General features: G+C 32.5%; 2 protein-coding genes and 1 long non-coding RNA gene across 6 annotated transcripts in view; 1 reads left to right on the top strand and 2 right to left on the bottom strand.

Annotated features, from left to right (window-relative positions):
• LOC117688758 (uncharacterized) overlaps window positions 1-2,655 on the bottom strand; it is a 34,854-nt gene extending 32,199 nt beyond the window's left edge. The window contains exons 1-2 of the long non-coding RNA XR_010714772.1: window positions 2,551-2,655; window positions 2,212-2,240 (exon numbers count right to left, since the gene is read on the bottom strand). This is a non-coding gene — a long non-coding RNA (uncharacterized lncRNA). The remainder of the gene's footprint in view (window positions 1-2,211; window positions 2,241-2,550) is intronic.
• Window positions 1-25,908, top strand: part of LOC105346791 (cyclic GMP-AMP synthase-like receptor 2) — a 43,839-nt gene that overhangs the window by 11,140 nt on the left and 6,791 nt on the right. Inside the window, exon 1 of one of the 2 annotated variants that reach the window (XM_066087900.1) lies at window positions 13,808-13,946. The exons of the other annotated variant lie outside the window; for it this stretch is intronic. Coding sequence (XP_065943972.1) covers window positions 13,937-13,946 — 10 coding nt within the window. The 5' untranslated portion in view covers window positions 13,808-13,936. Of the gene's footprint in view, window positions 1-13,807; window positions 13,947-25,908 lie in introns of those variants that run through there. 2 annotated transcript variants of the gene reach the window in all.
• Window positions 4,995-25,908, bottom strand: part of LOC105339605 (ubiquitin-like modifier-activating enzyme 6) — a 42,399-nt gene continuing 21,485 nt past the window's right edge. For 2 of the 3 annotated variants that reach the window (XM_066087892.1, XM_066087894.1), the window contains exons 16-36: window positions 20,723-20,801; window positions 18,349-18,426; window positions 17,877-17,954; window positions 17,273-17,321; window positions 14,724-14,753; window positions 14,291-14,396; window positions 13,827-13,932; window positions 13,406-13,495; window positions 12,802-12,882; window positions 12,202-12,330; window positions 12,010-12,061; window positions 11,508-11,571; window positions 11,323-11,392; window positions 11,058-11,129; window positions 10,680-10,800; window positions 10,266-10,345; window positions 9,747-9,860; window positions 8,024-8,151; window positions 7,554-7,641; window positions 7,318-7,412; window positions 4,995-7,151 (exon numbers count right to left, since the gene is read on the bottom strand). In XM_066087892.1, coding sequence (XP_065943964.1) covers window positions 7,031-7,151; window positions 7,318-7,412; window positions 7,554-7,641; window positions 8,024-8,151; window positions 9,747-9,860; window positions 10,266-10,345; window positions 10,680-10,800; window positions 11,058-11,129; window positions 11,323-11,392; window positions 11,508-11,571; window positions 12,010-12,061; window positions 12,202-12,330; window positions 12,802-12,882; window positions 13,406-13,495; window positions 13,827-13,932; window positions 14,291-14,396; window positions 14,724-14,753; window positions 17,273-17,321; window positions 17,877-17,954; window positions 18,349-18,426; window positions 20,723-20,801 — 1,831 coding nt within the window. In that variant the 3' untranslated portion in view covers window positions 4,995-7,030. Of the gene's footprint in view, window positions 7,152-7,317; window positions 7,413-7,553; window positions 7,642-8,023; window positions 8,152-9,746; window positions 9,861-10,265; window positions 10,346-10,679; window positions 10,801-11,057; window positions 11,130-11,322; window positions 11,393-11,507; window positions 11,572-12,009; window positions 12,062-12,201; window positions 12,331-12,801; window positions 12,883-13,405; window positions 13,496-13,826; window positions 13,933-14,290; window positions 14,397-14,723; window positions 14,754-17,272; window positions 17,322-17,876; window positions 17,955-18,348; window positions 18,427-20,722; window positions 20,802-25,908 lie in introns of those variants that run through there. The other variant, XR_010714761.1, reaches the window with a different exon arrangement.

Here is a 25,908-nt window from a genome sequence, read left to right on the forward strand (position 1 = left end):
CTACTGTTCTCTTGTATATAAAATGTACTTACCCACTGTTTGAGTGGTGTAAATTTGCCTGTCACTGCCTTGATTCCTTCCTGTGCCACGAATCCCCCAGAGCCGCACACAGCGGTGACAGACATCCGGTATTTGTGTATGACAGAACATTGAGGAGATCCTCGTCTATTGTTGTTACCTAAATATTAACATCATCATAATGAAAATCAACCTATAAGAAAACTCTCATGAGTATATATTTTGGTTAAAATATAATTTTGTTTATCTGGTTATTTTACAAATGATCTTGTTGTTACTATTTTGGCTGACACTTTCCAATAAAAAAAAGTCTACACTTAGAAGTTTTGTCTGTTATTGCACATAACTGTAAACCAACTTCTTTTCACTGCAAAAAAAATTGTTGTGCAGTTAATGAAAGCATTGTTGTTGCGAATATTTCTCGCTGCGAATCAGCCCTCGACGATTGATTCTTATCACAAAATGGATTTGGATAAGGCTTGGTAGCAAAAATTAGTCATTGTAAACCAGTTTATCTCCAGTAAATCGGGAAATAAAGTCACTGCGGATAAAAGTTGGTTTACAGTATTTAACACATCTAAAATCGCCAAAAAGTAACTTTAATACTCAATTCTTACAAGGTAATGGATGGGCTAATTTATATTAATTAGATCGAAAAGTTCTTAATTAATATGTTTTACATGTAGAATACCTTGTTGGTGAGTTCTGTGTTGAGTCCTTTAGCAAGAGATACAAGATAACTTGAATCCTCTACACACCTAGACAAAGAGAGGATAATTCAGATTTGTACTTTTATCTACAGCCAAACACAGCTTTCTGCATAAAACTGAAATAAATTTGAACTTTAGCATACTACATGTAGATTGAAACAACTAATTCAAACTCATAAATTTTGGAACATAATGGAGGAAAACGTGAACAATTACAAATTCAAACTTTCAAGACCCCCGCCTTTCAGTACTCTCAGTACTTTGATTTACCCAGAGAGACTGTGGCCGATCACGGTCTTTTTATTGTACTGCCTTTCGTGTGATTTGGAATAAGAGTTTAACAACACAGTCAGTTAAATAGTTTCATTTTTATGGCCATGAATGCTAGTACACACTTATCCTAGTTTATCCTTATAAAGTCATAGATGGATCTGCTCTCGTGATAATATTGCCTGTACTAGCTGTCGTGGTCAATAAAGCTGACTTTAATCTGCGTTGGTAATTTCTTATACGAAAATTAAAACATAGAAGGCAGTGCGTTCCTTTACTTATACATGTTTACATAAAATTCCTCTCAAGTTAAGGTTTTTTAATGTTAAGATTTCCTGAACGGGTGTTTAGTTCAGTTTTAAAAGTTCAGAATTAACTCTAAAATACCATGTTTTACAACATACATGTAAAATACAGGGCACAAAGTAATATAAAATTCATTCTAGATTCTAACAACAAAGTCTTCTATACATTCAACTCAACCAGTTTTTCAAAATCCTAAGCTCTGCAATTGATATTTAATGTCAAGTTTCAGAAATAATTAATAAAACTAATAAATTAGAGTGTATCCACAACTCCCTAAAAAGCTCCCATTAAAACATGCGCGCGCATCAGGAAGCCAGGTTTTATCTGGCGGCCGCGAGATAATTATGTGGCGGCCGCCAGATAAAATATTTTTCCTACGTGGCACCAACGGGCTTCCGTATTGAACAGTTGTGCAGAGAAACAAACAATACTTATATAAGTTAACGAGATGGTTGTATGCGATATATTTAGCACCTTCAAAGGAGATCTAAAATTATCTGGTATGCTGTAGTTGATATGTGAAATGAAACCAATCCATAAACTAAACAATGTCCTATCCATTGAACTTGTGTAAATGTGTTGCTATATAACAAACACTGATTTTTGTCAATGTTGATATGAACGCTGACCTGTTTTTGTCGACATCTTCTTCTCTTAAGGTCCTAAATCTCAGCCAGTTTACAGTCCTGGATGGTCAGATTCTACAAGATCCAAGGTCAAGGTCAGTGCCAACAAATCATTTGAATTTATATGTGTAAACTGGTTTTGGATATCACTGAATACTGACAGTTCCTTGCAGATTAAAATCAGTATTACATACATCCTTATTTCATCGGCATCAAAGTCATTAAAATATCAACTGAAATTCTTCTCTGTGGAAAACTATTCTATTCATGCAAAAACCCACCTTTACTCCAGCTAAGGCAATGTTTTTGGCTGAAAAGAAACAAAAGAAGTCAAAGAAATGAGGGTCAAATACATACCACATTTGATTTTTAACCATTCCATTGATCTCCACTTTGGTCTATAAAACTCTAGATTACAACTTTAATATTGCTTAGAATTGTAAAGATAAACCATTCTCAATGTCATTTTTTATGCTGAGATTCTATGATCATAATTATGATATTTGATAATCATATAAAACCTTTCTTATCTTGGGGTCATTAGTAAACTGACAAGTGAGAACACATGTAAACCGACAAAGCCTTAAACCTACAAGTACATCTCTGTTATTTTTATCTACCAATTTCAATTCCTAAACCTCCAATGCCGTAGATAAGGATGGCAGAGTTTGCCATTTGTTTCATTGCTGCGTGAGTGAGAGTCACCTAAGACATAGCGCTGTCGACTGAAATTTTAAAAAAAATTCAGTTTTTGGATAGTCTGAAGTGTAAGATCTAATTATCACATCATTGGTACAGGCATGTGCAAAGAGAAAATTTGACTAGCTGCACAATGATTCAATCAGATTTATTTCTGCTCAGTAAATTGGACCAAATTCTCCGTAATTTTGTGTATGGCTTCTCCTAGTTTATGTTCACACTGGTGATGTTTTTCTACTTTTAAAAATGGAACTTTGGCTTTTGAATTGGAAAAAATCAACGAAATTAACATTTTTGGCATCAATATTATGGGGGCAAAGTGCAGATTTAATTTGAGAAAAAAAAACTTTAATAGTTGTAATTAGAATGGGCCTAATTTCGGTCCTATGCTGGCTATAAAAAAATCACTGACCAGAAAACCAAACAAGCGGTTTATGAAAAAGCGTAAACTGTTTTAAACCATTTTATATCAAATAAAACAAATAAATATTTAATTCATTGCTAATAATTCATTGTTTTACTCTTCGCTGTAGATAAAAACGGTCAATTGACCTTCAAAAGGAAGTAAAATTTTGCAAAATTCAAACGTAACGCCATGCGTTTTGTTTTTTTAGCTAATCAGAAAGCGCGCTACAACCAAATTAAATTATTAACATTTTAAAGCATTGATTTTGTTAACAAATCTATGTGAATTAAAAAAATTCATTATAGTCTGAACGTTTATTTCTGATACAATAGCTATATGTCAAGGTCAAGGCTAATGCAGGGTACTGGCATTGTACCAGTTATCTGCCAAACTTTAACGGTTTTTTTTCGTATTTCCTTGTTTCTTGATATATTTGGATAACATTTGACATATTTAAATGATGATTTCCTTATTTGTCCATCTCTTATATTGTACCTCATTTTTAAGAAATTAAAACATCTTGTTTTTTTACTTTTTAGCACGCCCCGAAATTGCCATGTTTTACGATATACTGTACCAGTTATCGGCTTTGCGATAATAACATAGTAAAATCCCAGTTCACGTTGATTTCATACTCTGCATAATGTAATTTGAGTTATGTCCCTTTTTGGGTCAGACTTAAGGTAGTAGGGGTTAAATGATACATAAACAAAACTCATACAATTGTTCGTTTGTTATCATACGGTAAAACACAAAATCGTAGAATGTTCAAATACACAATGTTGTGCAATCCGGCGTTCAACTGCGCCATGAATGTCTCAGAGTTTAATGGATTCCTTTTGTTTCTACATGTGATATGTATTGATATTATGGCAAATCAAAGAAGGTATATAATAATATATCACAAAGATGTCATATTCTAGTTTTAACCTATTACGTCACTTCCCCCACTGCTGAAAGTGCAAAGATGTAAACCAGCGGTAAACAATGATCGTTAAAGCTCATGGTTAATTAAATCATATTCAAGAAAGTTTTCAAGCAAACTTACTTTTTTTATTCGAAACAGACGACTGAATTAAACAATCTCGGATAGTCACGTGCTATAAACCCGGACTCTCAGTTTAGCCGATAACTGGTACAGTACCTGTATTTGCGAGTGGTAAAATGCATATATAAGTAATAAACAACGATTATTTAGTGAACATGACTAACGCGCATCATGGAATATGCCAGCAGAGGAGTTGCTATTCATAACGCCATGTTCACTAAATAACGTTGTTTATTTCTTAAGTAAAACTGTATAACAGTGACAGTGAAAAACGGCATTCAATATTGTACAATTATTAGGTGTCTTGATATTGTACTTATCTAGGTGAAAATAAGACACATGAGTTTAAACTGGTCAAGTTTATACAATTAACAGTATATACGTATTCTATTGTTCTAAAATAACCAGGCTGTTGTTTTTAAGGTGACAGAATATAAATAGTATATTAAATTTAGGTAGTTACAACAGATATATTTCCATCAAATAGGGGAGAAGGGGAGGAGGGTGGGGGGGGGGGGGGGGTAATAAGAGACATTTACCATTGACCGACAAATGAATCATTAGTCATTAAAGGAATGTTTGAAATAATTTGTAATAGATCTTTTACTTTACCTACTGCAGTACAGTTGCTGTTCATTGTATTTTATTGAAACTATCAAGGAAAATGTATGCGATATCTCTACATGCATTGCAAGTTTATGTACATGATCTAAAACTATCTTATTAACTGCATATGTGTGTTAAATGCTATGTTTTTGAATACTTATTAATTTCAGAACTCAACTATTTTTTTATTTCCCTGAATGGCCATTGGATATTAATGCTCCCAGGCCTTGCAGATACCAGGTGCAAATTATGTTTGTTTCTTCCATCTTCAAGTTTCAAATTTTTTTTGTTATTAGTTAATGACATTAAAACAAAATTAATTTTATTGCAGAAAACAATAACAAACCCCAACGCGGATTTTAAAAAAAGAGGAAATTCATTTACTTACAATGTTTATGTTCTCCATAAAACTATTACTATGATAAATGTTTCTGAATAAATGCTAAATATAAAAAGCCAATATGAAATATCAATATAATTTTAACTCGTATCATTAATACTCCGCTTCTAAAATCAGTATATTCCTTTTTTTGTTATAAGATCGTTTTCATTAAAAATACCGATCAATGAATGTGTAGTAATGCAGTTCAACAATAAATGACAAAACTTGATCTACATTTAAGTAACTAAAGATATCATAGCAATAATAAAATGTATCACTCATATTTAAAACATAATCATTACGGTTTGAAATGGTTTCTGAATCAGACTTCTGGAGTAATATAGAACAGGGGGTGATTGCTGTCTCCATTACTTATTCTTTGATGTGAGGACAGGCAGTTCTCCAAAACTTGTAAACAAGTAGCACAGTGCAAGGAATCACATTAAGTTACGCTTAATGTCTATATCAAAATTCCTTTTATATGCCTGAATAAAATTAAAAAAGTCAAAACCGAGAAGTAACATCGATTAAGACTAGAATCAATCACACATCAAACTTAGCATTTCAATACACTGACAACAAGTGAAAAGCTGTCAATGTGGTTTTCTTTTATGTGAACTTTATCCATAATCCATGTCAACCCATATCCAGTGAAATGGTGCACCCCTATATGCAATATTTTGCTAAAAAGTGACTAAGTTCAAAAGCTGGTATTTTTTTCATAAATTATCAGAAATCAAAATCCTAGCAATATGCACACCTCTGATATACCCTATGTACAATTGATCTGCAAAAGAACAACTTCCTATCTTGAAATCTGTAGGAGGAGTTATACATACAATGAGGGTACCCTATATGCAATATTTTGCCAAAAGTGACTAAGTTCAAATGCTAGTATTTTTTTCATAAATTATCGGAAATCAAAATCCTAGCAATATGCACACCTCTGATATATGTACAATTGATCTGCAAAACAATTACTTCCTATCTTGAAAACTTTAGGAAGAGTTATCCGTATAATGAGGGTACCCTATATGCAATATTTTGCCAAAAAGTGACTAAATTCAAAAGCTGGTATTTTTTTCATAAATTATCAGAAATCAAAATCCTAGCAATATGCACATCTCTGATATATGTACAATTAATCTGCAAAAGAACAACTTCCTATCTTGAAATCTGTAGGAGGAGTTATCCGTACAATGAGGGTACCCTATATGCAATATTTTGCCAAAAAATGACTAAGTTCAAAAGCTAGTATTTTTTTCATAAATTATCAGAAATCAAAATCCTAGCAATATGCACACCTCTGATATAGGTACAATTGATCTGCAAAACAACAACATCCTATCTTGAAAACTGTAGGAGGAGTTATCCGTACAATGAGGGTACCCTATATGCAATATTTTGCCAAAAAATGACTAAGTTCAAAAGCTAGTATTTTTTTCATAAATTATCGGAAATCAAAATCCTAGCAATATGCACATCTCTGATATATGTACAATTGATCTGCAAAACAACAACATCCTATCTTGAAAACTGTAGGAGGAGTTATCCGTACAATGAGGGTACCCTTTTGGCAGCCGCCCGCCCGCCATTTTCACCATTTTAATAACCGGATTTTTCCTTCGGAAAACCCGGTTAATTATTGTAAATTATATATGTGTATAACAGACGGAAATGTAGGTAAACAAAATATGAAAACCTCATCAATTATCAAGATAAATGTACATCTATTCTTCCTATATACATACAGTTCTCTCTCTCTCTGTCTCTGTCTCTCTCTCTCTCTCTCTCTCTCTCTCCTGAATACAGATATACATGTATTTCATTCACAGCTAACATTTTTTTCACAAACAAAACATATGAATAACATATATATTATCATCCAGTTTATAAAACCATATATAAATAAAGAAGTCCTGTAATAGCACTAGAAGATGGTCCTATAATCAGCCGTCGTTAAACCCTGAAGTAATACCGAACGGGCGGACAGGCAATGTCGTCGTCCTCATTTCCTTCTAAATTAATGATCAGGTCCATATACAGCTGTCCTGAAGAAGGTTTTAACAACTTCACCATTCTACAACAGAAAGGCATCATTAGTGATTACTATTGTAAATGTATAACAAATGTTGGTAATTGCGATGTTATAATTCTCATGATTTAATACAACACAGCTGAATAATTGAATTAGGTACTCCTGTAAACTAAGGAATCTACATGTATAGTACTTGTTCTATACTCACTGTTGTGGCAGACGTTTTTTGTGGCCTGGCATAAACGGTACATACACCATCTTCACTCCGTGACTGACCATGGTAACCTCTAACCCGTATTTATCCTGGGGGTTGAAAAAATAACGATCTATTATCAATAAATCAATTATCATCAAAACCTTTGATTTATTACAAAACTACTTTTTTGAGATTTACTGTCTTTGAAAAAATTCTCATTCTCCATCCCTTCAAGAGATATTAGCTACCTTAAAGTATTGAAGGAATTGCTGGAGTGTAAAATCGGCTGTTCCGTGAACCTCCCACCGGTCCCACATGGTTGTTGTCAGTCCCTCTCTGAAATTCAACAGAATTTGTTGCGTTTTATGAAAAATAATGTTTTTCATTGAAGGATTATTTTAAATAAGATTCATAGTGAACTGTTATAAAAACACAAACCAGAGACAAGCAAATAATTAAGTACATTGTAATAATAAAGACATTTCATTCTTTGCCTCAAGTGCAATTTTTAAAAACCAGATCATAAGCATATACTGGTCTGCAATAGACATTTTTTTTCAATTCTTAATCACTTTTTGTGGCCCAAGATATTTCAAATTTACATTCAATTCTTGTTGGAATCTGATAAATATACAGTAAAACATTTAAAAAATAGATTACATGTATAACTTTCCTTAATGAAAAGGTATACATCATTCTAGCAGTGTAACATAGTTACTTTATCACAGTTTTCTCCACCTGTCCTGGCTCAGACAGTACAATTACTGGAAGAGCAAGGTTGAGGAAGGCATTCTTATACACCTCCAGGGGTAATTTGTCCAACAGCTTAATCAGCTCTATGGTGACCTGAAACAAAATACAGTACCGATCAGACCCAACCTAACAGAAAGTAAATCCCAACTAAACCCCGGGTTCACTTTCTGGGTTTACTAGAGTGGAACCAGAGTAAACCCAGAGTAAACCCCAAGTAAACCCAGATTGGAAACAGAGAGTAAACCCCGATCAGAAGAATACCCCGAAAGCAGACGCTACATGTGTATTCGGAATATACAAGGGACAGGAATTACAGGCAGTAGGATGATAAGATAAAATACAGGTCTGCTTCATACTTCAGTGCGTATAGTTGACTCCAAAAGCAATTTTCGAGTAAACCCAAAGTAAACCTCGAGTAAAACTAAAGTAAACCCCGAGTGGACCCAAATTTTCAAAAAGTAAACCCAAATTAAACCCAGAAAGTAAACCCGGGGTTTAGTTGGGGTTTACTCTGGTGTTAGGTTGGGTCTGATCGGTACTGTAGATATATTCTGAAACTAGACAACATTGAGAATTGAGATGGTGACCAGGATGAAAAGAATATCAGAGAATTTTGCTTTGACCTCGACCTATCACTTAAAAATTGTCCAGCTTGCATAGAACTTGTAATTCAATTTCCCTTTCATTACCCATTACATACAGGCATTTTTGTTCAATCTGAGCAAGATCAAGCAAATGGGAAATTATCTACGGTCTAAAACTGATTATAAAGAGATCCCCTATGACCTTTACATTGACTTGGTTTAAAGTCACTGTATGCCATTGACCAAAAAGCTGTGTCAGTAAAGTATTAACCAAATAGGGCTAAGTGGAGAGCATAATATGCTCTTAAAAAAGGATTCTTGTGTGATCCAATATGACCTTGACACATCATTCAAGGCCCCTGCATACCTTTTAATCAAAGACACCATGTGGGTAAAGTATGAGTCAGACTGTAGCAAAGGGAGAAAAGACATGCTGCCGACAAGGATTGTCCATATTATTCTGCTATAACCTTCACATTTGACCTTAAAAATTGGTTCAAAGTCATTACACACCCTTTACTGAAAAGCTCTGTATATAAGAAATACGAGCCAAACAGGGCTAAGTGGAAAGTATATATGCTCTGAATAAAGGATCTTTGCGTGGTCCGATATGACCTTCCTCCTTGATCTACATTTTAATCATGGTCACTGCACACCCTTTGACCATAGACACTCTGTGAGTGAAGTATGAGCCAGATTGGACAAAGAGGAGAGAAGATATGCCCCTGATGAAGATATCGCATATAATGACATAAAACTTAGACCTAGAAAACATGGTTTTAGGTCACTGCACAACCTTTACCCAAAGGTACTTTGTGGGTGAAGCATGAGCCAGATTGGGCCAAGGGGGGAGAATATTTGCTGCGGATGAACAAATGGACAGAAGGATGGAAAGATAGAATAATGGATAGACAGACTGATTGCTATAGAATGCTGCAAGAGGGAAGCCCTTAGGCTAATGAACATTTCAGTTTATTTAGCTCTATGGTGACCTGAAGCAAATAACATGTTTCATAAAAATTCATTTTAATTTGGTTTTTTCCTCAATAGACAAACTGACATTTTGATGATATCTTACTGCGGTCACATGACAGAAATACTGACCAACCCACTGACGGTCGCCGTGGTAGTGGCTATGGCAGGAACAATTCTACCAGCTATTCTCTTGGCTTGCAGTCTATCAATGCTCTCAATGTTGTACATAGCTCCTCGTAAGTTCTACAATTAAAGTCAATGATGTAATTATATGTGTGTAATGGTATACATGTACACATATTTACATTATTCAATCAATCCTGACTCTACCTAATACAGGGAATATCTGATTAAAAAATGAAATTAATGAAATCAAGTAACAAATTGTAATTCTGATGGCTCTGTATACATCAAAAACTAAGTTCCACATCATTCATAACTCTGATCTTTAAACGCATAATGATAATCACAACACACAAATGTATTAAAGGAATTACATTTTCATTAAAACAAATTTTAACTTCACAAGCAAAATTTTGTAATATACAAAATTAATACATAAAAATGATGTGTTATCATAGCAACTGATTACATAAACCTCATAAAAAGAACAGGTTTTTTTATGTTTGCTGTTGATTTGACACTGACCGCTGCTGTAGATATAAAGTCTATGTGTCCATTGGTGTCATCATCTTTCTCAAACTCCACGGGATTCATTGGACTCAGCACTGAAATTATACACAGGAACTTAATGATTCATTGGACTCAGCACTGAAATTATACACAGGAACTTAATGATTCATTGGACTCAGCACTGAATTTATACACAGGAACTTAATGATTCACTGGACTCAGCACTGAAATTATACACAGGAACTTAATGATTCATTGGACTCAGCACTGAAATTATACACAGGAACTTCATTAGACAATGGTATCTAATCTTAATATAATAAGAATCATGTAGATGTACTCATATAGCATAAGAGATTCTTGAATAAGAATGATAATATCTTTTTCATACGTGTTTACTTTCATCAAGTGACATGGAGACAAACTGACCGTGTGTGACCTTGTCCTCATTAAGTGACGCCTGCAGGCGATTAGCGGCGTCCAGTAAATCATCCCCACTTCCTGTTGTGTCGTCCATTGGTTTAGAGACAGATTCATCGGTCAGAATTCTCTATAACAGAAAAAAAACTACCTTCTAAAAAATTCTGTCTTAAAAATTCAACAAACATAACTTTTATTTTACATCAGACAATAAATAATTATGATAGAATATTATATATATATATTTATCTTACAGATTATAATTATCTAATTTCTTATGTTCTATACGACAATCTTTTAATATAATCAGTGATTAGTAACTTATTAATAATAAGTCCTGTCAAATGAATTGGTATAACAGAACAACAGTAGGTTGACAGAACTTGCTTTATTTGTTGGTCGGTAGTCAGGAATGTCCATGCTTTCTATGACTGAGTTTATAGTTGTAATTGATGTATCCTATAACATACAAAATCATAATTAAAGACAAGCCATTACAGTAATCTATTGATTCTTTTTTCTAATTTACACAACGATTTACACAAGTAAAGGCAGTAGAGGTCTCTTCACACATTTAAAAATCAAAATCACTTTTTAATTTAAGAATAATTCAATTTTTTTTTCCAATGAGGCTCTCTAAAACAAACCTCACCTTGGAGCTGACTGGAATGTTGAAGACTCCAGCATAAAGTCGAGCTGTGCTTACAACAAACTGGAAATGTCTGGAATTGAAAACATTGCCACAATAAAGGGTTTGTTTGTTTTTATTGTCAAGCACCAAGTCACAATGTTTGAAAATAGGGAGAGCATTAAATATTTAAATGAAATTTGACTTACACAGGGTTTTGAATGTTGAATTCCTGAGGAATCGGAGGCCGCTTGGGAGATTGCCAAAATAGAGCTGAAAACAAATACAACAAAGCATAAAAGAAGTGAAGATGCATGCATAATTTTCAGGAATGTAGAACAAAATATGGTAATACAACATTGGCTTATATTCTGTGGTATACAAGCACAGATGAAATGAATAGATTCTGATCATTTTTTTACGCCTTTTTCGTAGGAATGTGACTGTTTCTGTTTCAAAATATTGTTGTATGATTTCAGTGATTGATGCTTCTATTCTTAATCTTCAAAAAGTACGTCTTTAAATTTGTATAGTCACATTTGTTGATGCCCAGTAAAAATTAATTCCCCTAATGAAGTAACATTTCATTCTTTAATTAATAAATGTACAAATACAACTAATGATAAGTTTGACATCAATTAAAGGGACATCACATGTTGAATTCAAACTTATTTTGACCTCATCATTCACTTAATTAAAATGGAATCTTACAGCCATCTTGCATCTTTGTGTCCAGAGGAAACACATGAAGGAGATGTTTTGCCTGAAAACAGCAAAAATTGAGAATTGGTCAATTTAATTACGTTAAAGGAATGATTTCCATTTTGAATTTCTTTCTTTTTTTAATTTGAATTTCCTATTTGAATTGATAAAGAAGTGAAATCTATTTCATAAATACAATACCTTGTGGTTAAAGTATTTCTGAAACTTGAGGCGAGCTAGCTGAACACACTGGCACCATGTGGCCCTCCTGTTGGCGGCCATTTTGCTAACCTGGACAGCGCCATCTAGTGATTGACCATTCTTCAATTTCTAAATATATCAAAATATTACACTAAAAAGGACAAATACTAAGAGTGTGAACAAATTCTTGCAAAAATGACTTGCGTATTATTTATTTTTTGGGGGAGAAGGGGGTTTATTTTCACTTAGTTTTGCTGAAACTAATGCATATGGCAGTAATAATGTAATGTCAAACAAAGATCAAAATCAGTTAAGCTGGTGCATACTTGTTGTTGAACAATTATAGAATCTCTAAAATTATAACAAAAAATTGTTTTATTGCTAAAGTCATAAATTTTTTTTTTTACAAAATTGCTAAAATAACAGAGAAAAGTTAGACATACCCAGATCGCTCACAATTCTGAAAACTAATATCTTCCTAAATAACCAGCTCTGTGGACTGTACATGTAATAACTATTTGAAAACTTTTATATGTTAACTAATTAAAAACTAAATCAAAATATATTTATAAAGTAAAGTTACAATTTTTCTACACATACTTGAATAACTTCAGTCACTTGTCCATTCTGTTTCCAAAATTTATTGAACAAGTCGGGCTTCACGGCAAAGGAGCTCTCAAACTGAGGGGTAAAAAAATACAGTAAAATAGTATTCTGTGAATAAACATCCACAAAGTATTTTTCCCTATATTTCTTAAGAAATGAATTTTGTAGATAATTTTGTTGCCATAACAATAGTGTTTATTTTTATCCTGTTATAATGAGTTCAAATGAGCCAATAGCATGGCATGTTCAAGTATCAAAAGTCAATATATGCACTGTGTAGTTTGATAAAACAATGTTAGTATAGTTTTACTTACTTTAAATGAAAATTTAAGAGAGATGTAAATATACACAATGAATTACTTCATTTTTCCTTTGAAATATCTATGCAGAAAACACATTACCCTGAATCCCGATTGCTGAATGTTAATCAATTAAATAATTGTATCTTCACAGGGAAAATGAAACAAGAAAGCTTTAAATGTCATTTCATCTTTTAGAAATGCAGAAAAGCTGATTAGCCATTCTGGAGTGCATGCATTATTTGTATCAGATTAGTTTAACTCAGGGTGTATATTGGTCATGGGTGTTTCATTGGTACCTTGTCTCGCGCCCACTGTATGCAGTGTTCAATATTAGCAGGAAATGACTTCAAGGTGCAGTAGGGAACACTCTCGTCACTCGGGTCACTCTGTTCAACGAAACCAGGAAAAGCTGTTTATAAACTATAGCTAATCCTATAGTTTAAACTTTTGATTAAACCAAGCATAAATTTCCTGTTACTTTTTTAAACAAAGAGGATTATTCTGTTAAATTAAAAAACCCAGGAAAAACAATAATTTTATTACTGCTCATCCTACTTTTTTATTTTTGGAAAACGTGTTGTAGATTTCCTGATCATTCTCTTCAACGAAACCAATAAAAACTATTTCTGAACTATAAATCGCCTCATTGTTTGAAATGCTTTATCAGAGAATGTATTGATTTTTATGATAAACTAGAAATTAATACACGTAGATAACCTGACTACTGTAGGACTCTGTGAGATGAGGTATGATGACCTGTACGTGACCTTTAGTTCCCAGGGTTCCACTCTCCAACAACGCTCTTTGATTGGTCACACACCGACTACATGTACACCAGTAAGTATGTTAATAAGGGATAAGTAAACCTTATATATTCAAACCTTAAATTATGCCTTACAGACAATGTGAATGCAAAATAGACAAATGACAATTATTATTACTAAAAGCATTACAGATGAAAGCTGATTAGCTAGATATTTACAACTGTGTATTTTATATGAAGAGATGTATTACATGTATAATTTTGGTCTGGGTTCACATTATTTTTATTCACTGAATTTACATGCTGAGTATGTTTTCTCTAAATTTGAATGAACAAAACAAAGGTTGCCCTTAAAATCAAATAATAACTTTAAGTTTGGTAAATGTATGTAGTTACAGCCAATACGCTTTATATTCACCTGTCCACATAGCGTCGAGCCTCGATATTGTCAAGGGCATTCACCACAACATCCTGGTTCTCAAAGAAGGCGTCGTTATAAAACCTGTCTTCTGTCTGTGGACACACTAAAAACCAAACAACAAATCATTTTGCCTTGTTCTTTTATTTTGTCACATTCTAACGAATTGAAACAGAAAATGTTTTTTTAAAAAAGGAGAAAACCCTAGTGTTGTAAGATTCACTAGATCCAGTGTAGGCTTCATAGAATGGCAACACAATAAGTTAGGACTACTAACTTAAATAACATAAAGCATATGTTTATACAGGTACTCAAAGTGTAAACTGACAGTAATAAACATTAGGTCTATAAACTTATTTATTATAATGAATATACATGTAATTATAAAGCATTATGTTAAGGTATAAACTGACAGTAATAAGTTTACTTGTACCTTTCTGTTGTTGTGCCTCTATATTCAGCTCTACAAGTAAAAACATGTAACATTTTAAAATCCATCGAAATGATAGTTGCTATTAAGCCATACACTTGTCTATCTTTATTCTAGCGTTAATTGTTCAGTGAGGAACAAAGTGATTACTTCTAGTTATAAAACCTGAGTTCGATATCATGATGAATCCTTCACATATAAATCATGCCTCAGCATTTAACTGAAGTTGTTGAATTGTTAGTAGAGGGTTTCTTGTATATACATACCAGTAGCAGGGTTGGGGTAATGCTAAATGTAATGGTAATGCATTGCAATGCATTACATGTTTTCAAAGTAATGCTAGTAATGCGTAATGCCACAAAATTTGCATTACAAGTAATGGTAATGTAATTCATTACTTTCCAAAATTTATTGTAATGCTGGCATAACCTTGCATTACTTTGCTTATTTATGCATGTTCACTTTAAAAAATGTGATGAATAAATGAATAGCTGAAATTGAATTTGATTAACTTTATTATAAAGAAGAAAAAAATAATTCTTAAAATAGAAATGTTTTAGTTGCATAAAAAAGATTTATAAAATTTCATTTTTAAATTGTTCATACTACTAGACATAACAACACAGTTTCATAATATTTTTATGAGTGTGGTTTTTAAGAGTTTTAAATCATTTAAACAATTTACTCCAATTAGTTTGCACTTCAATAAAGATGTGTCAACAACACACTATGCCCCCAGGATAATCTAAGTATCAAAACAATCTATTGTTATAAGAAGTGCTAAACACCCCAATCAACTTCCCTATGCCATGTCTAAATAGAATAGGGGACAGACATGCACCTTTAAGGGCAAAATGAATGCACTGTCCATCCATGATGAAAATCAAAATCACTTCCAATACTATAACCCATTTGAAAATAATTTTACTCTCTCTCTCTCTCTCTCTCTCTCTCTCTCTCTCTCTCTCTCTCTATTGTACATGTATATTAAGTACATTAGTTTGGACAGATAGAAAATACAAGATTCGCGTATTTTTTCTATTTGTTCACTTAATATCCTGGTAAGATAAAGATTGTCAAACAATCTTTCAGTCCCAGCTTCCACTGCACCTGTAAAACATTTATTTAGTATAGCTGGGAAGATTTTCAAACAATAGGATGCAGTTACAAGATGAAACCTTTGAAACTTTGCTCATAACGTGCAACAGCAATCTTTTGTCTTAAAGTGTCCTCAGCATAAAGAAATCTGATTAAAATATATTAAGAAATATAACAAGGGAAAACCCTCTGTCTATAAATTAATACAATTAAGTGTCCAAAATGATAAAGATTTGTGTTATCTGGGGAAATATTTCTATTTACCTTTTTAATAACCGCAACATTATTCCATAAATTGATTTCTGTTATGCACGAATTCTGTGTCTCTATATCATATCTGACATTGTATCATGCCAAATGTCTATAAATATCTTTTTACTTATGAAATATGTTGTTCATAATGTCACAAGATTATTATATATTGAGCAAATAAAGAATGACTCTTGTATATATAGTCATTGAATTTGAACCTGATACTGAACATGGACCTGTAGATATGTTAAAGAGTGTTTTATATTTGAAACATTTGCAAAAACTCTTTATTAGCTTTACTTTTTTAAAACAAAGTAATGGTAATGGTAATGCATTACTTTACTCATGTAATGGTAATGTAATGCATTACTTCAAGAAAATCAAGTAATGGTAATGGTAATTTAATGCCCAAATTCATGAAGTAATGGTAATGTAATGCATTACTTTACAATGTAATTCGCCCCAAGCCTGACCAGTAGATATGGTTTTATTTCTACCTTTCACACCTGAATGATAATCATTATGATTTGTTATATTCAGTAGAATATTCTCACTATATAACTCTATATAGACGAATAGTCAATAATTGTAATATTAGCTTGTCCGAAAAATATTGACCGGTCAATATTTTTTTGATATTGACCGGCTAGGAATAATATCTAATGAACATTCCCTCTCTTTCAAATAATCGCCTCTGATTTGTTGATTTGTAAATGATGACGTAAATAACCTTTCGCGACTCCAAAACAAGGTGACATCATAATAGAGAGTCAGTCAAGGCAAGTAAACAACGGACGCGCAGTGCAACGGTTTGCTATCATAACTGATATAAGGATTTGCGAATTTCTGAGAAGGAAAATCAGTTAGAACATCTGTATGTTAATTCTTACAGTCGGCGGAATATCACTACTCACCGTTTGATGCGGAGGATATTTTGAAAATGAACTTTGCACAAAATTGAATTCTTTGTTGAGCTGAGAAAATAACGGCGATCTGTTTTCAATTACTTTCTTAAATTTTTATTTGTTTCTTCATATAACAAAACAAATACTGACTGTGTTTTCGGGCAACATTGATTATATTAGCCCCCTTGGGACGAAAATATTGCCCTACGCTTCGCGTCCGGCAATATTTAGTCCCTCGGGGGCTAATATAATCAATGTTGCCCTCAACCCCAGTCAATATTTGTATAATATATTTACCTGGATTTATCTGCAGAACAGCAACAGCTGCAGTGGTACTTTTAGGTTTCTAAAACAGAGAAAAACACTCCGTTTCTTGAATTTCTTAACACTTAATTTAGTACAAAGTAACAAATTTAAAGACATCTGAATTCTTCAGTAGCTAGGTTCTTAAGCTTTAAAGTTTCTTCTCATGCCGTTGATATAGTAAAACAGTAAATATTGATACAACCAAGGAAGGAATTTAATAAGGGGCTACAGGGGGCAAATTTCTAATTTCATAATTGAAAAAATATAATTTTAGAAATATTTCTAACACAGCCTCTTAAAATGATCTTTACTTCAAAATAACTAAAAGCTGGGTTTGGTCTTTCTGTAATCATGGCAAAAATCTTTAACTGTAATCTTGGGAATGTAGCTGCAATAAGCGACGGAACGTTTACTCTAAATTCCTAAATAATAATGGCCAGGTTAATATTGTTTTTTAATAAAGGAAAAAAGAATTCATCCTTCAAAACTGTTTCCTTTTATCGGGCATTAAGAGACAAACTAAATAGGGAATTGATACATAAAAAGATTAACAACAATAAACTAAACTTTCTGCCATGGTAATTTCAAAGTGTACCTGTATATCAGAAGGTCTGAACAGAAACTGACGGTTGAGGTTGGATTTTTCAATCAGATCGTTGTCTGTAATGGTAATCTACAACGACCAAATATTATACATCAACACGAAAAGAAACAACATTGTATACACATGCTAACAGACAAAACACAAGTTCTTCAGTCTATTTTTAGAAATAAAGGCCCACAGGCCTCATGACTCACTGCAGATTTTCTTTCTAAATTTGCATTTAATCTTTTTTATTTACCGTCAGAATACTAAAAGTCATTATTCGATTCTGTTAAACTGTTAACGCCCACTGGACACGGACAGAGAACACTTGCAATAGGTCACCACAGTGACTATAAGGTGAAATGGAATTGGTCAATTTAACTGAGAGAGACTTTAAATCAATTAAAACTATCAAATCTGAATTCTGATGTAACTTTTGTCATGCAATCAATATCTTATGATCTATTTTTAGAATACTTACACATCCTCTGTCTTTCTGGCCTATCCCCAGCAGAGCGTAATTCTTCAACATTTCACACCCAATAGCACCGCATCCCACCTACAAAATAATAACATGGTTCATTCACTACTTGAAACATTTTATAACCTCAACTCCTACAAAAAAAAATGTGCTTTATGTAAAAATGGGACATGCCAATCACATCTTAAAAAATCTACTGATAGTAAAATCTCAATGTATCAATACAACGATAGTATTCTCAATGAATCAATCCAACGATAGTATTCTCAATGAATCAAAACAACGATAGTACTCTCAATGAATCAATCCAACGATAGAACTCTCAATGAATCAATCCAACGATAGTACTCTCAATGAATCAATCCAACGATAGAACTCTCAATTAATCAATCCAACGATAGTATTCTCAATGAATCAATCCAACGATAGAACTCTCAATGAATCAATCCAACGATAGTATTCTCAATGAATCAATACAACGATAGTATTTTCAATGAATCAATCCAACGATAGTACTCTCAATGAATCAATCCAACGATAGAACTCTGAATGAATCAATACAACGATATTATTCTCAATGAATCAAAACAACGATAGTACTCTCAATGAATCAATCCAACAATAGTACTCTCAATGAATCAATACAATGATATTATTCTCAATGAATCAATCCAACGATAGTACTCTCAATGAATCAATACAACAATAGTACTCTCAATGAATCAATACAATGATAGTACTCTCAATGAATCAATACAACGATAGTACTCTCAATGAATCAATACAACGATAGTACTCTCAATGAATCAATACAACAATAGTATTCTCAATGAATCAATACAATGATAGTATTCTCAATGTATCAATACAACGATAGTACTCTCATAGAATCAATACAATGATAGTATTCTCAATGTATCAATACTACGATAGTACTCTCATAGAATCAATACAACGATAGTACTCTCAATGAATCAATACAACGATAGTACTCTCAATGAATCAATACAATGATAGTATTCTCAATGAATCAATACAACGATAGTATTCTCAATGATTCAACACAATGACAGTTTTCTCAATGAATCAATCCAACGATAGTATTCTCAATGAATCAATACAACGATAGTATTCTCAATGAATTAATACAACGATATCATTTCAATGAATCAATACAATTTAATTGATCTATGATTTTTATCTGTTAATATTTTAAAAAGTTCATGAAAACTACTCTGACAAATAAGGAGGTTCCGAGTTCTTGAACATTATTGAGGTTATGTATATTTTCTGTACTGTCGCTACCTATATATCCCGCAGGGTTAGGCAGTTGAGTTGAGTTGGCAAAGAAAGAATTTTATTGTTTAATTATGTACCAATTTGTTTATTCCTCTACTCATACATAGAGTGTAAATTGTTGATTATAATTACGAGGGTTGTTCGGATATTATTAAGACTTTTACTATTACTTCCTTTGGGGAAAAAGATAAATCGTTCAAATTTCACCTGAAAGTAAACCAGGATACCTTTTATCAACATGAAAATTCTGAAGTTTATGACATCATTCATTTATTTTTGGTAAGCCAATAAACTTTCTTTTTATTTCAAAATTGCAACAGTTACGTTATATATTCTCTCCATCATTGATTTTTTTTTGGTGAAAAAATTCGAGTTATTTCTTCCAAAAAGTCAACTTACTGTGAAATATCTCTTAGACTCATTCTGTACATATATTAGACCTGTTGAATTCAGTTTGTGTATAAAAATACTTGATTTTTGGCCCCTTTGTTTTAATTTTAGTAAAGCAATCAATAAATAAACCACAATTAACTGAAGATTTTGACCCCTTTTCATCATATAGTTTTTGTTTAAGCAAATTTATGGTCTTCTCTTAAGATTCCCACCAATTTGATGTATATTTGCTGAACAGTTTGAATCTTGATGTCAAAATTCAATAAACCGTCGTATTCAGATTTCTATTCTTGGTACGTTTTTTTAACTATCTCTGTATTTCAAATCGTATACAAGTGAAACTTGCACAAAAGTTAGTCACAATAAATAGCAAAATAAATCTGATTTCTTTTATCATAGGTCTACTAACACTTAAAATGTAGATGTTTAAATTTGTTCAAGTCCAAGTTTGGGCCTGCGACAAGTACCCCAACCATTGATCAACTTGTTTTTATACAGTTGTAAACAAATTATTGTTTTGTAATATTACTTATTACTAAGAAAGGGAAATATTTGTGATGTCTCAATAATTTCCAAACAACCCTCGTATTTGTTATATGCTCAATGTTATGAGAACAACAATTAAAGACATAAAAATAAACAGTTCAAACTGATGATAGTTTTTGTAACCTGGAAATTTTACCATGAAAAGTCTCAGCTTGGCCAACTCTTCACATTTCCTCTGTCCCAAACAGATTCTTTGAGCATCATATCTGTCATGTCTGAAAGCATATCAAATTAATGTTGTTAGAACCTACAGTAGATAAAGGCTTAATTCTGTGAGCGTCTGGTTACCAAGGCAACAACAGAAGAGGTTTTTGGAAATACTTATTTTCTCAATGTGAATTCACTTCAGACAAATGAGATAAGAGTTAAATTGCTGCTTATATATATCTTTTAGTAATAACTATTCTAATAGATATACAAATAAAGGAGAAAACAAATGTTGGACCTGGATTTTACCAATAGCCTTGAATATCTATGTTACAGTCTTTGTTTTATAGAACAATAACAAAGATGTCTGTATATAAGGTTCGTTATGATAAATTTATTTGTGACACAGTTACTTTACTTTATTCACATAAGCCCAGAAATATCATAAAACAATAATATTAAGTTATTTTAGCGGGAGATAATTTAAAATATACATGTACATGTATTGCATTTCTCCCAATATAAGGCATAAAAATAATTATACCTATAGTAAGATAAAAATATTCAGAAACACTTTCTCATCATTCTATGGGAATAAGCTCATGACACTGAATGCTTGGCGAGATAATATCTGAAATTGACCTCTGACTCAGAAAATAACAAGTTCTGGTCTGCATTTCAATTGTAAGTCAATATATAAACATATGTCTGCTCTGGTCAATGTCCATACAAAGATTGTCAACTTTTGAAGGTAAAACACATTCAACAATATAATATACAAAACAACCAAATTCAACCTGACACAAACAACCAATAACATAGGTAATCACAGATTACAAAGCATCACCTTTATGAGGCATCACCTTTATGAGACCATCTTTATCATATTAAATGAAAATCATACTTTATGATCTTGGATATTCAAGGATACTGTTTTGCCACAATATCGTACATCATCTATTAAAAATTGTATGATAATCATATGTTCATTTCATATGGTATTATAAGATACAATGTTTATCAATACAATAATATAAAATACAAAATTGCATCCTATCATACTTACAATATACATCATATAGGCTAATACAGTAAAATACCGTAATACCGAGCGCGAGCGCCGGCGCGAAGCGAGCTCTACCGGCAAGGCGTGTGTGCATAGAAAATTCGGACTAGTTGCACATTCATTCAATGGATTTTTTTTGGCGTCAGTAAATCGGACCAGTAATGCATTGTTTAAATTGTCCCAATAGTTCCCTGTAATCATGGCAATTTTCACCACTCCACACTCTCACGAGAATCAGCAAGACAATAAAAACAATAACAATGTAAACGACATAGAGTCAATGATACCTCTAAAGTTCACCTCAGTACATTCTCAATCAAAGATAATCGAGTGACTTTACAAAGGTTTACACATTGATCCGATAAATTTTTTCGACGACAGTAAATTTTGACCCACAATTCATAGTACCAATGGTTTCCAACCTCACGTTCTCGCGAGAATCATGTAAAGCATATAAGATGCGTGATTTTAAGAACATCATGCTTTTCAAGTAAATAAAACAGTATACTTCGCGTACTTTCATTTCTCAGGGGAGTTTTAAAGAGTCAATAGACGTGAACTTTGAAGTCACAATAAGGGGAAATTACTCTAACTGAAGTTATTGTTAATCTGCTAAAAATCCTCTCAAAATCTTGCAAAGCTAAAGAATGAGGACATTTCTTCAGATACAGGAAACAGTTGTAACTTGCATTCATTTTGATGAATGGTAACATTTATTTATTCACTTTAATTACAATAACGAACACATAGTATTGCTTCGTGTGGGGGAGGGGGTTTGGATGCCAGCCTCATCCAAAAAAATCTTTACAAGAAAAGAAAAGAAAGGATAATTCTCAAAATCATGAAAATTCTCATCCTTCAGCTCCTTAGCAGTTTGATGGTTTCTTTTTTATCACTTCCATTTATTACATGCTCCCAATCCCAAGGTGGGGGAGGGGGGGGGGGGGAGGGGGACAACTCTATTTTTGTTGGTAAATATGATAAACAAAAAATGTGTGAAGTGTAAATTAAAAAAAAAATTGAAAATCAATTTTTTTTTATAGGTGGAGGGGGCAACACCATGATAAGTCGATTTTCTTACATATGTAAATTGAAAAAAAAAATTAACATCCGGGGAGGGGGCTCTATGATAAGTCAATTTTTGTATGTAAGTTTAAGAAAAAATGTCTGCTGCAATAATTGGGATGAACTGACATACGTTACAATCACTTTAAAAGAGGAGATAGAGTGCAATGAACATTTATATTAAAATCTTTATTATTCAACAACATTGTATCTGAGATTGAAATATTGTTCTACTCATAAATAAATAACAAATCTTATAAATTTTGAAAAAATGTAAATTTACTGAAAAAATAGGTATGTTTTGTTTTATTTTATTTTGCAATCAAATTCATTTACGCTGTTAATTTTAATTTCATTGATTTATCATATTCATTGATTAATCACATGCTGCGTTTGCCCCAACGGTCGCACCATAAAACATATTAAATAATGATGCAATATGATATTGTAACTTATGATATGATATTGAATCATGTTATATATTATTGTATTTGATCACATAATACACAATATCATAATATATTATAATTGATACTATATAGTATTATATAAATAATTATACAATATCATATCACAATACATTACAATTTTGTAACATATGATATTGTATAATATAGTATGATATTGTATTGTATGATACTGTATCATATTTGATACATATATGATATTGTATCATATGATACAATATAATTTGATACAATATTGTATCGTATTATATGATACAATATCATGTGATATTATACAATATCGTATGATACAATATTATACATATATTACATGGCTGCAAGGGCAACATACCAGAATATTTGCCCCGAGGTGACACCGAGGGACAAATATACTGGTATTGTCGCCCGAGAAGACATGTAATATATGTTATATAACATTTTTAAACAAATCAAACTCGGGTTATCAACATATTTATTTAATTCACAAGGCAGAGGCAAATGTTTTTAAAAATTTTGTCGTATTTGCCGAATTTTTTTCATCAATTAAACTATCGAGTTCATCTGAATTTAGATGAACAAACCGCAGATGTTGGCCTGACATGTTTAAAATTCGCGGATCTGTTTACATTTGCTTAGCAACTGGCTCGTTGAATTTCAAACCCGACATAATTAATATGCAGAATTCTTGCACGCGATGGTGATATTACAGTTTCGGGAGGGCAATATAACTATTTCCTGTGAAATTTAACTGTTTCCGGGAGGGCAATATAACTGTTTCCGAGTGATTCAGCAATTTTCAGGGCATAGTAATAAAATTATCTCATTTGTGACATAACGAGAAAACTTATTCAAAAATGGTATATTTAATAATATTCAATATCGTTTCATACAATACATTGTTATTTTCTCACTATATAACTCTATATAGACAAATAGTCAATAACTGTAATATTAGCTCGTCCGAAAAATGTTGACCGGTCAATATTTTTTTGATATTGACCGGCTAGGAATAACATCTAGAGAACATTCCCTCTATTTCATATAAGCGCCTCTGATTAATTGATTCGTAAACGGTGACGTAAATAACTCTTCGCGACTCCAAAACAAGGTGATGTCATAATGGACAGCCAGTCAATGCAAGTAAACAACGGACGCGCAATGCGACGGTTTGCTATCATAATGGATATAAGGATTTGCGAATTACTGTGAAGTAAAATCAGGTAGAACACCTGTCTGATAATTCTTACGGTCGGCGGAATATCACAAGTGACCGTTTGATGCTGAGGATATTTTGGAAATGAACTTTGCACAAAATTGAATTCGTGAATTCTTTGTTGAACTGAGAAAATTACGGCGATCTGTTTTCAATTAATTTCTTAAATTTTGGTTTGTTTCTTCATATAACAAAACAAATGTTGACTGTGTTTTCGGGCAACATTGATTATATTAGCCCCCTTGGGACAAAAATATTGCCCTCCGCTTCGCGTCAGGCAATATTTCGTCCCTCTGGGGCTAATATAATCAATGTTGCCCTCAACCCCAGTCAATATTTGTATAATATTATATATTGCAATATCATATGTAACAGTATCATGTGATAAAATAAAAAAAATTATTAATACATGATTACATTATACAATATTGTAATATAATATACATTGTTATACCCCTGTAAAACAGTTACTATATAACTCTATACGACAAAAAAGTCCAGCATTTTGACTGTTGAACTGGAACTGTTAGAATGGAACTGTTTAAATCGACTATTAAAAAAGACTGTTGACCGGTGACGTCACATTCCGCAAACAAGAGGCCCATGGGCCACATCGCTCACCTGATCAGCAGTTCCTTGTAACATTACATTTCGTAGCATATGCTTTTTCTATTTTAAACATTGAACCCCTTTCTGGGGACCCAGTTATGGTCCGAGGTTTATGGTTGGCTTGAACAACATAAATAGTAACATAGGAATGAAAATGTGAAGCACTGCGGTGGGACCGCACGTACACAACCTGAAAAACTGAACATAGCAGAGTTCCACTTCAAGAAGAATAACTCTCAGACTGTACAGAACACAAGAAAGATAACTCTTGGTTCCACTACATTAGAGTTTACACAATTTGAGGATCCTTGCATAGTAATCTCACAAACTGTAGCATTATAGTTCTCGAGAAAAACTTTTTAAAAACATTTTCAATATATCTTTCTATGTTAAACTTTGAACCCCTCTTGGGGCCACAGTATTAGTCCAGTGCTAAAGTTTTAATTATTTGGAATCTACATTATTTAAGGATGCTTGCCTAGTTATCTCACAAGCTGAAGCATTATAGTTCCCTAGAAAAAGATTTTTCAACATTTTCCCTCTATATTTCTATGCTAAACTTTGAACACCTCTTGGGGCCCCAGTATTAGATTGAGATCACGGCTTTTATAATTTCGAATCTACACTATTTGAGGGTGCTGACGTAGTTATCTGACAAATTGATGCATTGTAGTTCTCGAAAAGAAGATTTTTAAACATTTTCCATATATACCGGTACTTCTACATTTAACTTTAAACCCATCTTGGGTCTCTAGTATTAGTCCAGGGGTCACTAT

This window comes from Magallana gigas, chromosome 6 (assembly GCF_963853765.1).
Source record: "Magallana gigas chromosome 6, xbMagGiga1.1, whole genome shotgun sequence".
Taxonomy (NCBI): Eukaryota; Metazoa; Mollusca; class Bivalvia; order Ostreida; family Ostreidae; genus Magallana; species Magallana gigas.